This window comes from Elephantulus edwardii, unplaced genomic scaffold (assembly GCF_000299155.1).
Source record: "Elephantulus edwardii isolate Elephantulus edwardi_28Jun2011 unplaced genomic scaffold, EleEdw1.0 scaffold00014, whole genome shotgun sequence".
Lineage (NCBI taxonomy): Eukaryota > Metazoa > Chordata > Mammalia > Macroscelidea > Macroscelididae > Elephantulus > Elephantulus edwardii.
Genome location: NW_006399764.1, coordinates 13,385,023 through 13,401,066, shown reverse-complemented (window position 1 = coordinate 13,401,066; position 16,044 = coordinate 13,385,023). Strand labels below are relative to the sequence as shown.

The following is a 16,044-nucleotide window of genomic DNA, read 5'->3' as shown; positions in this document are numbered from 1 at the left end:
CTTGGTTTTTGCAGTAATTGTCATTTTCTTTGTATAAGTCTTTTTTTATCTCCGGTTAGGTTTATTCCTACATGTTTATTGGAACTGATTCTTTGTTGTGTCCTGCCATTTTTCTGAATCTTTCCTTTAGGTCCTGTAGCTTTCTTGCTGAACCATTTGACATTTTCTATTTGTGGGATTATGTCATCTGCAAACAAGAGTAGATTTACTTCTTCATTTTCAATTTGGGTGCCTTTTTGTCTCTAGGAAAGCAAAATTCTAATGCATGTGATCCAAAATGGAGGATTCTATATATTGAAAGATACATAGAGTTTTATGCCAATAGCATAGTACTGCTTTGGAAAGATTTTTTTTTTTTCTGAGCACATAGTTTTCCTTTAAACATCCTCCCTGCCATTTAAGTTTCCAAGCAGGAAAATAAATGTATTTGGCTATCTGCAAGGTTTATACTGTACTATCTTTAAATAAGCACCCAAAATTTACCAGTCCACAATTACTTTTAAAAGCTTTCTTACCAGTGATTCCCAGAGTCCAAAACTATTGGATCTATTATTCAGCCCATTGTCTCACTTAAGTGAGAAGTCTCGGAAATGCTGTTTTTTGTAATGTTTACAAAATCTAATTGAATGTGTGGCTGTAAGTGTAATTGTGAAGTATTTAATAACTCTTTGTAGAAAAATATAGCTACTTTCTGGTGAACCAATAGGAAAAAATCGTTTTATGAAGAATGTACACAGACAGTAAAAGCTACCATTATTTGTATTTTTTCTAGTATTTTTTTCTTTATTAGTTTGCATACAAAATTTGTATACATTGTGTTTCACTCATGTATATTGTATTTTATAAAATTAATCACCACTGATCTATACTCACTATTACTCCCATCCTTACAGGTAACTACTGGAGCTTTCCTAATTCCTTCACCCCTCCCCCTTTGGACTTCTAAACACATCTCACTAGCTATCCTGTTTCTGCAATAATTATTTAATAATAGTATTTCTCCTTATGGTACCAAGTTAGTTCAGTTGGCAGAATGCTCTCCAGCCTCTCCTATGTTAAATAGTGTTTTCAAAATCATTGCTTATGAGTGCTGCATAGTACTCCATTGTGTAAATGTACTACAGTTTCTCAATCCATTCAGTTGCAATTGGACATTTGAGATTTTTCTATTTTCTTGCTGTTGTGAATAACACTGCTATGAACATCAGTGTACAAATCTCCATTTGTGTCTCATTTCTGTTTTCCTTAGGCATATAGTCCTAACAGTGGAAGAGCTAGGTCATATGGAATTTCTATGTTCAGCTTTTTGAGGAAATGTCAAACTGCTTTCCAGAGTCATTGTACCATTTAACAATACTGCTATCTACCATTACAAGTACAGTTTTGCCAATACCATTTGTTGAAGAGGTTGTCATTTCCCCCCATTTGATAGGTTTTGTTTCCTTGTCAAGTACCAGTTGCCCATAGGTAGATGGGTTAATTTCTGGGTTCTTGATTCTGTTTCATTGGTTGATAGGTCTGTCATTGTCCAGTGACATGCTCTTTTGGTTACTGCAGCTGTGTAGTAGTTTTTGCCACTGGACCGATAAGCAGCATCATGATGGATGGAGAGATTATAACTGCCAACAGCTTCATCTTGCTTGGATTCATAATTAACACCCTTGGTCCTAGAAGTCAGTAAGTAAGGAGACACATTGAACTGGGAAAATCTGTAGGGAACCTCTCCAAATTATTGGGGGAGTAAGGATGTCAGTTTGAGGACTAAAGTGCATCTGGTTCAGGCCATAGTCTTTCCTATTACTTGCTGTGCATCTGAGAGCTGACATAAGAGCTAAATAAGGATGGCAAAAGAATTGACACCTTTGAGCTGTAGTGTTGGAGAAGAGCACTGAGCATCCCACGGATGGCCAAGAGAACAAACAGGTATGTCTTGGAGAGGATTCAGTCAAAGTGCTCTTTTGAGGCAAGAATGAGGCTTCACCTCACATACTTTAGGCATGTTTCTTGGAGGGGCTATTCCTTGGAGGAGGACATGATGCTGGGAAGGGTGGAGGGTCAGCAAAGAAGGGGAAGACCCTCACCTGGTGGATTGACTTGATGACAGCCTCAGTGGGCTCTTGTGTGTCAGGGAGTGTGAGAACAGCACAGGACAGAATTGGGTTCATATCTTTTGTTCATAGGATCATGGAGTTGTACTCTACTTGATGGAACCTAACAACATTTTCTTAATTTGTTGAGGCTTGCTTTGTGTCTTTTATAAATTATCAAATATGGAGACTGCACTTGTGAAGAAAATGAACTTTTAGTTGGGTGCAGTTCCCTGAATACATCCATAAAGTCCAGTTGGCTGATTTTATAGTTTAGATCTTTGCATCATAAGTTTCTTTTGAGCTAAACTTTCCTTTGGTGAAAATGGTGTGTTAAAGTCTCCTACCCCTATTTCTATTTCATGGGTTGTTTCCATGTTCTTGCATTGGTGAATAACACTGCTATGAACAAGTCTCCATTTGTGCCTCTGTTCTCATCTTCTCAAGGTATATTCCAAGCAATGGAATAATACAGGATCTTATGGGATTTCTATGCTCAGCTTTTTAAGGAAGCACCAAACTGCCTTCCAGAGTGGTTGTACCATTTTACAGTCCCACCAACAATGTTTAAGAGTTCCCTTCTCACACTTGTTGCTTGCTATCCTATTAAACTTTGCCACTGTTACTGGAGTGAGATGGTATCTCATTGTGGTTTTGATTTGTCTCTCTCTCATTGCCAGAGATTTGGAGCATTTCCTCATGTGTCTGTTGGCCGGTCGAACATCTTCCTCTATGAAAATTCCTTCCATGACTTTTGCCCATTTTGTAATTGGATTATCAGTCTTCTTTTTCTTGTGGAGGCCCAGGAGTATTCTGTAAACGTTCATTATGAGACTCTTGTCTGAGATGGTCTTACCAAATGTTTTTTTCCCAGCTGGTTGGTTCTCTTTTCACCCTGTTGGGAAAAGTTTTTGATGCACACATGGATTTACTCTTTAGAAGGTACCATGCATCAATTTTATCCTCTTCAGATCAGGCTAGCTTTTGTCACTGCTATTTTGCTGTTTCTTTTTCTGTTTCCGTGTGGAGAACTCCCTTAGAATTTCTTATAGAGTTGTCTTGTTTTCAAAAACTCCCAAGTTCCTGCTTTTCTGTAAATGGCTTAATTTCTCCTTCGTATTTGTTGGTCACAGAATCTTCGTCTGGCAGTTGTTTTCTTTCAACATTCTGAAGAGTCACGACTATTTATTAATTGCTTATGTGTCAAGCACTGGGCTGGGCCCTTTAATTTTACTGTATTCAGTCATGCCAATACCTTGATGAGGTAAGGGTAATTCTACTCATTTTATGGACGAGCCAACTGAAGCGCCTCACGTAACCTGCCCAAACAGCTTAGTAATTGGGCTCACTTATTTCAGTTCCTCAGCTCACCCCCCTTCACAGCCCTCTGCCTACCTGCTTCGCAACTCACTCAGCCAAAATACGAAGTGTGGACAGTGATCCTCCTTTCCCCCCTCTTGTGATAGAGTATTGGTGGTCCGTGGACAGACTGGGGACCTGCTCAGCCTCTTGTGGTAACAGGGGCATCCAGCAGCCCCGGCTGCGATGTCTCCTGAACAGCACAGAAGTCAGCCCTGCTCACTGCGCGGGAAAGGTGCGCCCTGCTGTCCAGCCCGTCGCCTGCAACCGGAGAGACTGCCCTTCTCGGTGAGTGCCGGCCAGCGCCTCCCGCCCTGCACGGGCCCTGAATCCAGCTGAGGTGGTTCGTTATGTCCCGTCAAGTTGGGACTGACTCATAACTGACTCGCCAGTGGGTTTTTCTGAAAAATGTAAAGGGCATGAGAGGAGGTGGCCCATCTTTTTCCCTCACAGCAGCTGGTAGATTCAAACAGCCCACCTTTGGGTTGGCAGCACAACTCCTTACCCACTCGGTGATGCCCAGTTCTTAACGTGCACTATGTAGAGAAAGGGGTGAAATAAGGGTGAGGGGGCCTCTAGTCCAAGCAGCTTTCCAGTGGGCACAGATTTGTCCACCATGTCAAAAGTATCCCTCACAAGAGATCTCCTCTCATGGCTTTATTCCCTCACCACTGGCTTTCGAAGGGTGTACACAGGCACAAGAGCATCCCAGGCCGGCAGGGGAGAGCTTGCACCCTGAAGTAGTAAATGAGTTTTCGGTTGCAGTGTTGAGGGAATAAAGATGACTGATCACATCCAACTTCAATGCTGCTGCTGCTCAACAATACTCCAGTTAAATTGGGGGAAATCTCACTTTTTCCTACAGAGTCTCGCATGCAGCCAACATTTGAATGTCTCTGCATGCTCGAGTTCCTTCTACTTAGAATTCTCATTCCCTTCATTGGGGTCTCTTGTACACCCCGGCCTGTTGTATCTCCTTCATGTGTACATAAGCTGTGAGCACCTACCCCAGTCTGCTGTAGAACTAAAGGGATAATGGATGGGCTTGGAGTTTGCACCAGCATGGTGCCAACTGAGCCTGCTGGGCCTTGGCTCAGCCCTGAGGTCCCAGGTTACTACTTACCCACATGACGTTCCTGCTACTCCTTAAGCAACCACTTTGTCCTTTGCCAGCTGAGTCATAAGGAGCAGCTCAGACTGGGAGAGACTCAATGAAATATGAAACACACTCATTAATATCGGCAGTTTGACTTGCTGACGGGAAGGTTTCCACGGGCATGATTAATGTCCTTTTATACCCTCCATGAACTGTAACATAGCCCCTGCCTCTCCCCTCTCAAATCCCCTGCCCCCAAAAGAAATGCTGAAATGTATATTTGGATGTAAAAGTTGATTGAAATGCAGGTCTGACATTCACCAGGGATCTAAGAGGTTGGAAGCCTGCCCTTGCCACGCTGTATGAAATGAAGAAGCCATCTCTGGCGTGCCAGGAACGTTGTGATTTCATTTGGGATGGTCAGAGTCAATCAGCTTCATTTACTTCTCTAAATGAAATCATAATTGATCTTTCTGCTTGCGTTTCCGTGCCCCCAGGAGTCCTCACACACCTCAAGCCTGCTTCCTGAGTGGCTTTGCTCCTGTGGGTTGGAACTCCTCGAGCACGCATCTCTCTCCAGGGCAAGTGGAGCAGGGAGGTTGCCATGAAACTAAATAAGTCACAGATTCAGGAGGAATCTGCTCCCCCTTCCTTGGTACATGCCTCCCCAAAAACCAGATGTGGCGTCACTGGCCTAGAAGGTGGCCACCTTTGACTGCCTTTCCTGCCAGGTGTTTGGGGCATGTCCACATCCTCCTTGGCACACTTTTCTTTGCAACTCCTTGCCCTGGTCCAAGGCTGCCTGAGTGCGAAAAGCCCATTGCCACAGTCTTGGTTAGTTTTCTGAGAACATAAATTGTAGGTGGGACGAAACATTCTAAGAACTCTTTCCACCACGCATACAGCCCTCTACTAGACCTATGACTCAGAAGGGTGGAATGGCCTCCAGAATGCAACTCTGTGTTTCTGAAGGATAATCAGTGCCAAATGAGATAGGAGTCAAGGTCAGGGAAAAGGTAGTGAGTGCTCTCAGATAAAACTTGACCTCAGTGAAACTTGGAATGCCTTGTCTATGTCACAGAGGTTTGTGTCTGAATTTACTAGGAAAACGTTCCTTCTCTACCACAAGGTGGATACCTGAAGGACCTTCCACAGCCCAGCACAGCGTAACTAGCTGAAGGCTGTGTCTATTACATAGTCTGTCTACACAGTCCCACGACTATCGTTCAGGCGCAGCCCCAAGCTTCAGACTACACTTTCAAGAATCATCTCTCCTGGTCAGTTTTCCAGGTTTTAACTTCTACTACTCATACAGGTTTTGGTATCTTTTTTTGTTTTTCTTTTCAACATAAGACTACCATTCTTCCTTCTGAGATGGTGATCTCATATTTACCTATGTTTTACTGATTGGAAAAAGGCATTCAGCTGGGGAGATTGGAGCAAATGATGGCATTTCAGAACACTGTACAAGTGTTGATACAGAACCAAAGGACGCTTCATGGCTTAAAATCAAGAAAGTACACTTAGGGTCTTCTCTAAAATTGTGCGTCATAAATCTGAGCAGCAGAACTACATGAAGAATGCAACATCAGGATTGGCGAAAGCCATAAACAATCTGATATGCATGTAATATGTAACTTTACTTGCTGAAAGTGAAGCCAACTTGAATCACTTACTGAGATCAAAGGCTGCATCCTTACATGTCAACAGAAAGAAAACAAGAACCCTCATTGTACCTGTAAGTATTATCATAGTAAATGTATTGAAGACATTTCCTTTTGCTTGAATCTGTACTCAACACCTATGGAACTGAAATCAAGATATCAAACAAGTCACTGCATTGAATAAATCAGCAAAGATCTCGATCTGTAAAGTGTTAAAAATTAAAGGAGTCACTTTGAGGAGTAAAGTACATCTTATCCAAGCCGTGTTCTTTCCGGTCACCTTATATGTTGAATTTGGGAGACCAAAGAATTGATGTCATTGAATTATGGGGTGGGCAAAGAATACTCAATATACCACGGATTGAAGAGAACCACGCAAGTCTGTCTTAAGGAGGAGGACAATCCGAATTCCCCTTAGAGGCACGCATGACAAATCTTCATCCCACGTACTTTGGGCATCAGTTATTGGGAGCCGAAACCTAGACAAAAGTATCATGCGTGGAAAAGTGACAGAAAGGAATGCCCTCTGAGATGGTCTCACCTGGGGACTGCAAAAACAAAGCCAAGCACGGCAGCTGTGAGGATGTCACAGGAGTCGGCAGGATTTTGGACATAAAGTCACTATGAAGAACAATAAATTGGTTTCCTGAGATTAACAAATTACTGCATATATAGTAGCATAAAACAATAGAATAAAGATTGCAGAAGAATTATCGATGCCTTTGAGCTGTGATGTTGGAGAAGAGCACCTAAAATCCCATGGATTCCCAAAAGAACAAATACTTGTATCTTAGAGAAGGTGCACCCAGAGTGCTCTTTGGAGGCAAAGATGATGAGGCTTTACCTCACATACTTCAGGCATGTTGCTGTATTCCTTGGAGAGGGACATGATGCTCAGAAAGATAGAAGACAGGCAAAGGAGAGGAAGACCCTTGACCAGGTGGATTGACCCAGTGACTGCTGCAGTGGGCTCCAGGGTGTCAGGAAGTGTGGATGGCACAGGATAGGACAGAATTTACAGGGCTTCTCTGGGTCGAACTCGAGGGCACCTAACAACAACAACAAAAGAAAGTTATTCTCTTACGGTTCTCAAAGTTTAGAATTCCAAAATGAGGTTATCTTCAGGGCCCCACACCCTCTGAGAGCTCCAGGAAGAATCTACTCCTTCCTTCCAGCTTCTGGTGGCTGCTGGTATTCCTCCACTTAAGTGGTCACTTGTCTCCTATCAATGTTACCTCTGCCTTTCTCTTTAAAGAACACTTCTGATGGCATTTAGGGCCCCCTGCATAATTCTGAATAACCTGCAATTATCAGGATACCTAATGCATTTGCAAAGACTCTTTTCCAAATAGGCAACTGTTCACAATTTCCAAGATTTTAACAGGTATCTCTTTTGGAGAATCATGTCCTCCAAATTAGTAGCTGTAGGATAAGAAGGAGATTTGGTGCGTGCTTTCTCTCTCCTACTCTGGGAGTACTTGGCATCCTATCTGTCTCCAAGACCTGGATCTTCTACCTTTCCCCAGATGGATGGTGACCTCTTGGTCCGCCTGTTCCCGGAGCTGTGGGGGAGGAGTCCAGACCCGCCGGGTGACCTGTCAGAAGCTGAAAGCATCTGGGATTTCCATTCCTGTACCCAACGACATATGCATCCAGCTTGCCAAACGGCCTGTGGACACACAAGCGTGTAACCAACAGCTCTGCGTGGAGTGGGCCTTCTCCAGCTGGGGCCAGGTAAGAGGCCAGAGAGGTTTGGTTTAAAAGATCAATCTAAAGTTGCAGACCCTGTCATAGCAGAAGATAAAGTGTACCATTGCCATTTCTCCCTTCCTTCTGTGTTGACTAGCCTCTTCTCTTGTCTGTCACCTAACCCAATCCAGAGTCAGAATCTCTGGAACTTCTTTCCTGATACAATACACCTTCCTTGCCCATTATGCCTTCCTTACATGATTAGTCTCCACCCTGAGACCCTCCCAGATCGTCATCAGCCGCCCAGAGATTCCCCCTTTACACTTATTTTCCGTGGGGCCGTCTCTCTAGTGATGTTGGAGCTGATGACTTAGAGTTCTGATGAGACCCACCTGTGGAGAGCGCTGATGTTCTAGGCAAGTGGTTCTCAGTCAGTTTGTACCTATAGAATCAATGAAGAAACATTTTTTTTTAAAAAAAAAACAAACCCAACATTGTCCAGGCTTACCTCTGCAAGATTCAGAATGACTCACTCTGGGGTGGGAGCCAAGCTGGGTAATTTTCAGAAGCTCCCCAGGTGATTGAGCTATGCATCCAGGGGTGGAACTGTGGTCTTGATCCAAGAAAAGGGGAAGCCTGGTTGGATCCTTCAGAATCACCAGCTTCTTTCTTAGCCAGATGTTAGCAGAGGGGAGGGCCAGGTAAGCTCAACAGATCGCCGAAACAGGCTCCTCTGACGTCCGGAGCCAAGGATGAGGCATCTTCCAGATAAAGTAGATAAATCATGAGATTTCTTTCCCTGTGGAGAGGAAATTTTACATTTAGATCTTAGTTAAAAGGGAGATGAACACAAACTGAAGAGTCTTTATGCGGACAAGCAAACCTGAGCAGTAAGAGGCATCAGACCCCTACAGAGTGGTCCAGGGAGGTGGAGGTTTCTGGGGGGAACCCCGTGATTGTTCCCTCATTTCTGGGCCAGATGGGACTGAGAAATCTATTAGAAGGTCCAATTATTAAAGGACTAGGTTTTCCCCCCCAGGGTAGACAAGACCTCTGTTGAGACAATAATTCTCCTTGCCATCAAGTTGAGACCCATTCATAGCTAACTCTGCAGTTGGTTTTCAGAGGTGGCAGTCACATGGGAGGAGACTCCCTGTCGCTCTGCCTTGGAGCACCTGGTGGATTCAGAGTGACTGCCCTTGGATTGGCAGCACTGCTTGCCCCCTGAGTTCCCTTGGACAAAGAATAATTGCTGGTTTTGTCTGGCCCTTCGCCATGTTAGATTACCAGCCACACTCGGTGCAGACGTGCTGATTTCCTGCATCTCCTCTGCTTCCTCCCAGGAACTCTTGTGGCAGAGCCTCCTGGGCCTGTCAGCGCTGCTGCTCACACAGCTCACAGGCAGGAGCTGGCTCCAGATGCTTATAGAACTTTTCTGATTGGCTAAAAGCCATTACCTTTAAATGTGCCCCGAACACCCCAAAACGTCAGTGATGCTTTAAATTTTGGGGGTAACTCTGTGAACCACGGTGACTGGATATTTGGGAGCAGTTACCACCTCAGAATTTGTTGGAAGTAGCTGTCTGCAGATGCATGCGTCCCCCTTTATTCCTAGTTGTGGTCTTTGGAAAACAGTAATGTCTGCACACTGTGTCCATCTGTAGTGAAGATCAAATATAACGCGGAAGGAAAGTAGCCACATAGTTTACCTGTAACTCATGGGGCATTCATGTCCCAGGTGAGGCTAGCGATAGTATTCAGTGCTGGCCAGTCAGCACAGCCAGCCCTTTGCTCCCTTCTGGCGCCTCTGCCAAACCCCCGCCCCTTATTTCCAGTGACATAATGTATGTGCTTCCTAATCAAAGAGGCATGGACTCCCCGTGCTCCAGTGCGTGGGGAGTATCATCTTTCTTTTACCTGGAGAAGCCCTCTTCTGATCGCTCTTGTTCAGCCTAAGGCAGTGCTGCTTCCAGGCTCTCCGGACTATCGGCAGTTTGTGAAATTATGATTGGTAACAGATCTGGTTACACCTGGGAGCTGTTTTTGCATTGTGTCATTAAGGTCACTCAAGGGGACATACGGCACACATCGTTCTCTGTCCGTTCCTTCCTGTGAATCCCACTCCCTTTTCTTAACTTTCTAAGCTATTATGAAGGATCCCTGGTGGCACTGTAGCTTAAGCATTGGGTTGCTTACTGAAAGGTCAGCAGTTCAAACTCACCAGCCCGTCCATGGGAGAAGGATAAGGCATTCTCCTCCAGTCAAGAGACCACTGGCAGATCGGCTCTGTCTTAAGTCATGTCCCGAACACCCCACTCTTGTGAGGTTGGAGGTGGTGAGTTTCTAACAAGAACATTCTTTTGTTGGTGGTCATCTTCAGCATTGGTACGTTTTCGTTCATTGTTACAGCTACTGTGTAGTGCTCTCCAGCCCAGGAGAGTCATCTTGTAGCACTGTTAGACCGTGTTATCTTGTGTTCCCTTACATTCTCCACCAGCTGTTTGCAAAATTCCACCACCATCATACGGTGGCATCACTTCCAGTAATGTGCGTGCCATCCTCTGTCTGCCCACCTCCAGCAAGTCTCTGAAAACCAGTCTGATGTTGGTACAGGTAGAACTAGGACTACTTTCCCAGCTGCACTGACTTCAGCTGAGCTCAGCTTCCGTCTTTTAACCCCACATCCTCTCATGGGCACCTTTCCTGGGTGTGACAGAATGAAGGCAGCAGCAGCTGCCAGCAAGTTTGCCAAAGTAGGTGAGAAGGTAGAAACAGAATTGTGTCTGCAAAGTGGGTTCCTTGTTGCAGAGGCCCTTGCATGTATATTTCCGCAGAACACTGCATTGGTGGGAGGAGGGTACCTCAAAAGGTTAAGCAGGAGTCGTCTGACCCAGAGTCACTCTTCAGAGTATTCTGCCTGGTAATTGAATTTGGAAGGAGCAAGACTTCAGAAAGAGAAAATCTAATCCAGGTGAGAGTGTCCTGGTCAGAATGAGGCAGCAGGAGGAGGATGTGGGCCATGCATAGCCTTTGTCTGGGGACAAGAGGGCAAGGATGTGTGAGCTGAGGTCCTAGAAGGAAACCCCGCCCTCGGATCCTAGGTCCCATGCAGCTGGACATGTGACCTCACCCAAGGAGGCTTCAGGAGAAGTTGTGGACTTGAGCGCCTGACTTAGCTGACATCTGTATTTCTCTTTTCTTCCAGTGCAATGGGCCGTGCATCGGGCCTCGCCTCGCTGTACAGCACAGGCAGGTCTTCTGCCAGACACGCGACGGTGTCACCTTAGCATCAGAGCAGTGCAGCGCCCTGCCCAGGTAAAAGAAAGCCTTCAACTGTCCCTCCCAGCCCCTGTGTCAATAGAGTACAAAAAGGGGGATCCTTGTAGCTCCTCCATTCGCCCCAGGCCACTGGCCACCTCTGAAGTAGATGGCTCAATAGGGGCCCTGTCCTGGCTGAATGAGTCCCACTGAATTCTGGGAGACTGAAGGAGGCAGGCTAACACAGAAACCTGCATCAACCCCTTACTCTTGTTGACCTCCCACAAAACGTTAACCTAAGGTGAGCTCTGGGCGTCACTCTGTCATTCCTGTCCAGCCTCCCCTCTGGGTACACCTTACTGTCGGAAACAACAAGACTGTATGGAGATGAGTGGGGGGACCCTGGTCACATGACGGTTGCCCTGCATTACGGGATCAGAACCCGGGTCTTCTAGCACCAGAAGTGCCCCAGCATCATTTCCACGCCTGCCCCTTCCCTAGTCCAAGCCCCACCAAGACTGACTTCCCCTGCCCCCCTCCTCCTCCTGCAGGCCCGTGAGCACCCAGAACTGCTGGTCGGAGGCCTGTAGCGTCCACTGGAGGGTCAGCCTCTGGACCCTGTGCACAGCGACCTGCGGCAACTATGGCTTCCAGTCACGGCGGGTGGAGTGTGTGCACGTCCGCACCAACAAGGCAGTGCCTGAGCACCTGTGCTCCTGGGGGCCCCGGCCCGCCAACTGGCAGCGCTGCAACATTACCCCCTGTGAAAACAGTACGTTCCAATCCCAGAGAACTTTCTGCAAATACCCTGCAGGGCACCGGGTGCAGAGGGCAGCCCCTGGGACCAAGCGTGAGCATAGGGCACTCAATCAGGGTCCCCAGAGATTGTGAGCTGGGCCAGAAAGGAGCATTTTCAGAGAAGTGTGTGCAAACAGACGTGGGTACATACGTGTCCAGGCCATAAAGCTAGCGGGTATTCCCCAAAGGCTTCTTCGGCCTCATCTGGCCGGGGTGGACTCAGCCTTCCTCTCACCCGTAGTCCATGTGGCCGGTGCCCAGAGGGATGACTGAATGATGCCCCTCAGGACCAACGAGAAAGTGCACAACACAGAAGAAGCCCCCAGAGTGGCCTCTGCTCAGCTGGCCTGCTCACCATTGCTCTGCTGCTCACCCAGCTGAGACCACTGGCCACCGCCCTCCTTCCCACAGGCATCTGCGGGGACTGTGCAGGAGTCCACACACCTGGGACTGGAGAACCTCCTCAGTCCCTCTCCGTCAACTCTGGATCCTAACAAGCCCAGCACTGCCTTTTGTGTCCTAGCTGTGTGGGGATTTGACTTTTTTTTTTTTTTTTATTACTCTGGACCCTAAACACAAACTGGAGATGCTTCCCTAGAAGAAGGAAGGCCAGGTGTGAATCAGAGAGCAGGAAGTTGAATACAGCGGTACAATGCCCCCAAGAGAGGCCTCACTGAGCAAGCTTCCCAGGGCCAAACCGATGCCCTGTAGGCAAACCAGCCCACCTGTGTATGTCCTCGGAGCTGGACCAGTGTTGAGTGAAAGTCACTCAGTTACCATGGAAATCACAGATTCCGTCTAGTCTGTGCCAGTCCTCACCCAGAGTTCCAGGGTGCTCTAGGAAGCTAAAGGTGTAGAGACATATAGGTGGACAACACAGGAAGAGAGGCAGGCTTCCAGCCCCATCCAAGCAGGGCCTCACTTGCACATTACCTGAAAATGGAGCCGTGGGAAGAGTTGGCCTTGCCTGAGTGGTCTGGAGGCCCACGGAGAGGGAGCGGCAGACGCCACCTGGGAGCAGGAGGAGCCGTTAGGAAAGCAGTGACCGCCCTCAGATGCAGGCCTGCGGGCAGAGACCCCGCTCTGCCTGCCCGGCTGGTGGCGGCAGCAGCGGCCACATTCAGCAGCCCTGTTTCACGCCTCCTTTCTGTCCCCTTTCCCAGTGGAGTGCAGAGACACCACCAGGTACTGCGAGAAGGTGAAGCAGCTGAAGCTCTGCCGGCTCAGCCCGTTCCAGTCGCGCTGCTGTGGAACTTGTGGCAAAGCGTGAAGAGAGGGCACGGGCAGCACGCTCCCCTGGCCACACAGGACTCATGCACGGCCCTCGGACAGAACTTAAGCTTGCTTCTAATTTATTTCTCCCTCCCCACCATCTACCAGAAATCCCCCTGGCCCCCCAGCATCAGGATTTCTCTCAGCTGAAGGACAGGGTGTTGGGAAGGACGGAGATCTAGGGAGGCTGCAGAGCAGATAAGAGACACTTCCTCCCAACTTGGGTCTCGGTCCCAGAGGAGCCAGGGCGTATAGTGAAGTCAGGTGAGAAAGGGGCACCTCGGGATGTGAGGTGCTGGTTCAAACTCTGGATGACCTTTCTCCCAAAGACTCCCTGTTCATGCCTGATGGAATATGAGAGCTTGGGGCACCAGCTTACTCCACTCTTAAGTGGGGACACAGAGAGGAGAACCCAAGATGTGCTGAGGCCATGCTGGAGAAGGGCAGTCCCTACAGGCCTGCAGTTCCCCACAAGGCAGAGAGGGGAGTGGCCAGGAGAGGACGAGAAACACAAAGCGGAGGGGAGAGCAACAGCTCTGCAGAGGACGGAGGGGAGAATCTCACCCCCACACACTGATAGGACATCCTGCCCCTGCAGAAAAGACAGGGCGGCTCAGGCCTGTGGGACCCCAGCCCTTGCTGTGGATACGGCCTTCACTGCTCTGGTTGAACCCAGAGGCTGGGGCTGGGGTTCATCTGTCAAAAGTCAATTTACCAGAGATCCTCCATTGGTTGTAGCCACTGTTTTGTTCCAGGGTAGGAGGGGGCTGGTGCATGCTCCCACCACCGCATTAACGCTGCCCCTGACCCAGTACTGCCACGCACGTCCCAACACATATGGACCTCTGTGACACCAAAGACCAGCTACCTGCGAGACAGGCCTCCGAGGCTTTCAACTCACCCCTCGCAGGCAACGAGTTTCTATAAACTACAGTAATTGTTATGCTTTAGACTCTCAGAGGAGAGTCTGCAGGCAGAGATGCGTACATGTGACAGCAGTGACGTGACAGTGGCGCAGTGGCTGAACTGTCAGTTGAAGACTATTTGGAACATTGCTTGCTCAGCAGAGCGGCTTTGTCATTCCTGGGAAGTGACCACAGGTTAGTAGCTAGGGAAGGATCATCATTCAGCCCTCACCTAACCACCCCTCACAGACACACTCGTGGAACTCCCTCATCCAAGACACCCCTGCCATCGAGGCAGCCCACGCCAGCCTGCACTGGCTTCTAAGTGAAAGACGGCAGTAAGCCCCCGGCGTCCTGGAGTGAGCCAGCGAGGGTCTCTCCTCCACACAAAGGGGCTCGAAGATATGTTACTAAAAAAATTAGGGTAACGTCTATTTAAGATAAGAGAATTTTTTATATCTGTATATCTTTTGTGAATATTTATTAGGAAATCTTGTATAAAAAAGTGCAATATTAATAATTGTACATTGTCATCCAGAATAAAAATATTTGGGGGACTTTTTCTTAACTTCCTGCCATTGTGTTCCTGTAACCTAAGTGGTAACTATTCTCCTTTTCCAGTTTTCTTAAAATAGAACCTGGTGTTTAACTTTGGATCCATTCACTGTGTAGAGCATTGAAAATACTAACGTGACATGATGGGACAAAGGGTACATCATTGTGTCACTGTAGTTACACATGGAATTAGGATGGCAGGTTCCATGCTCTTACTAACGTGGTGGATTTCCTTCTAGTGCAGTAGCTGTTGAAAGCCAGTGGACAGTATTTACATTTCCCTGCTAGGAGGCTACGCTGTGTGCTGGATTGTAGCAGCTGGATATGGATTGCAAAGCAAGCTGGAGAGCCTGGGCTTGGGGTGCAAAGCCGTGTGCTCTTTGCATGGAATGAATGTACATTTACTGTTTGTCCTGTGAATCGTGACTCAGCAGCACCACAAGATTAGTCGGGTTGCTGATTAATGTGGAAGGAGGCACTTCCTCCTCTAAAACACAGACCTGTATTTATATATATATATTGTACAGATAATACAGCTTATTTATTTAAATCTTGCTGTCTGACTCTCTGTTAACTTCCACCTTCCCATCTTGTTTGATGATGACAAAAATTACCAATCAGTTGGTAGAAACAGAACTTGAGCTGTCTGGCCTTCATGAAAGCCTGTGCTCTTCTTCTGGTGCCATCTCCTGTCTCTGTGCCAGCGCCCACCTTGGCACAAGTACTGTCCTCCTCACTGCTTTAAGGTCTACAGCAGATGACAATGGGACACTTTACTAGTAAGTTCCCAGGCTGTTCAGGACTCCTAGCTGCTACACTGTCAAGCGTGTACAAACCCAGACATACACGTGATGCTCTTCAGAAACTGGACTGTAGGCCAGTCTCACCGGGATTGGCGGAACCGAGCAGCAACCTGAAAGCCATGCCGGGGGGGGCCTGCTTTCCAACAACCCGCCCCAGCGCCAGACGCCCATAGAGCACTGTGCGCTCATCAGAGAGCGCTTCCCGAAAGTCTAAATATTTCCTAGGAAGTTTTACGTTTTGCTTTAAGAAAAAAGCCCCACCAGATGCTCTGCTGGAGAAGGAGGAACAATCAATCTCCTCCTGTATCAGTCAGATCTGATTTGACAGTACACACACAAATAATGAAATAAAATAAATTTAAAATAAAAGAAAAAAGCCAACACTAGAACTATAAATAACATTCCAGCAGCCATGTCCCACAGAGGCCCCCCAGGCAGGAGAGTTGGAGAAAATGGCAAAAGAACCAGGCAAGTTCAGATAGTGGAGAGGTAAAACATAAAGGATTTTTCCAGCCAACATGACACAATTAGTAGGAATAAAGAGATGCCTACCAGAAT

At 47.3% G+C, this 16,044-nt stretch overlaps 1 protein-coding gene across 1 annotated transcript in view; it reads left to right on the top strand.

Moving 5' to 3' along the window:
* Nucleotides 1-13,221, top strand: part of ADAMTSL1 (ADAMTS-like 1) — a 431,835-nt gene extending 418,614 nt beyond the window's left edge. The window contains exons 25-29 of the mRNA XM_006881351.1: nucleotides 3,554-3,734; nucleotides 7,733-7,940; nucleotides 11,101-11,210; nucleotides 11,705-11,925; nucleotides 13,115-13,221. Of these exons, the coding sequence (XP_006881413.1) occupies nucleotides 3,554-3,734; nucleotides 7,733-7,940; nucleotides 11,101-11,210; nucleotides 11,705-11,925; nucleotides 13,115-13,221 (827 nt within the window). The remainder of the gene's footprint in view (nucleotides 1-3,553; nucleotides 3,735-7,732; nucleotides 7,941-11,100; nucleotides 11,211-11,704; nucleotides 11,926-13,114) is intronic.
* Nucleotides 13,222-16,044: the final 2,823 nt, after the last annotated feature.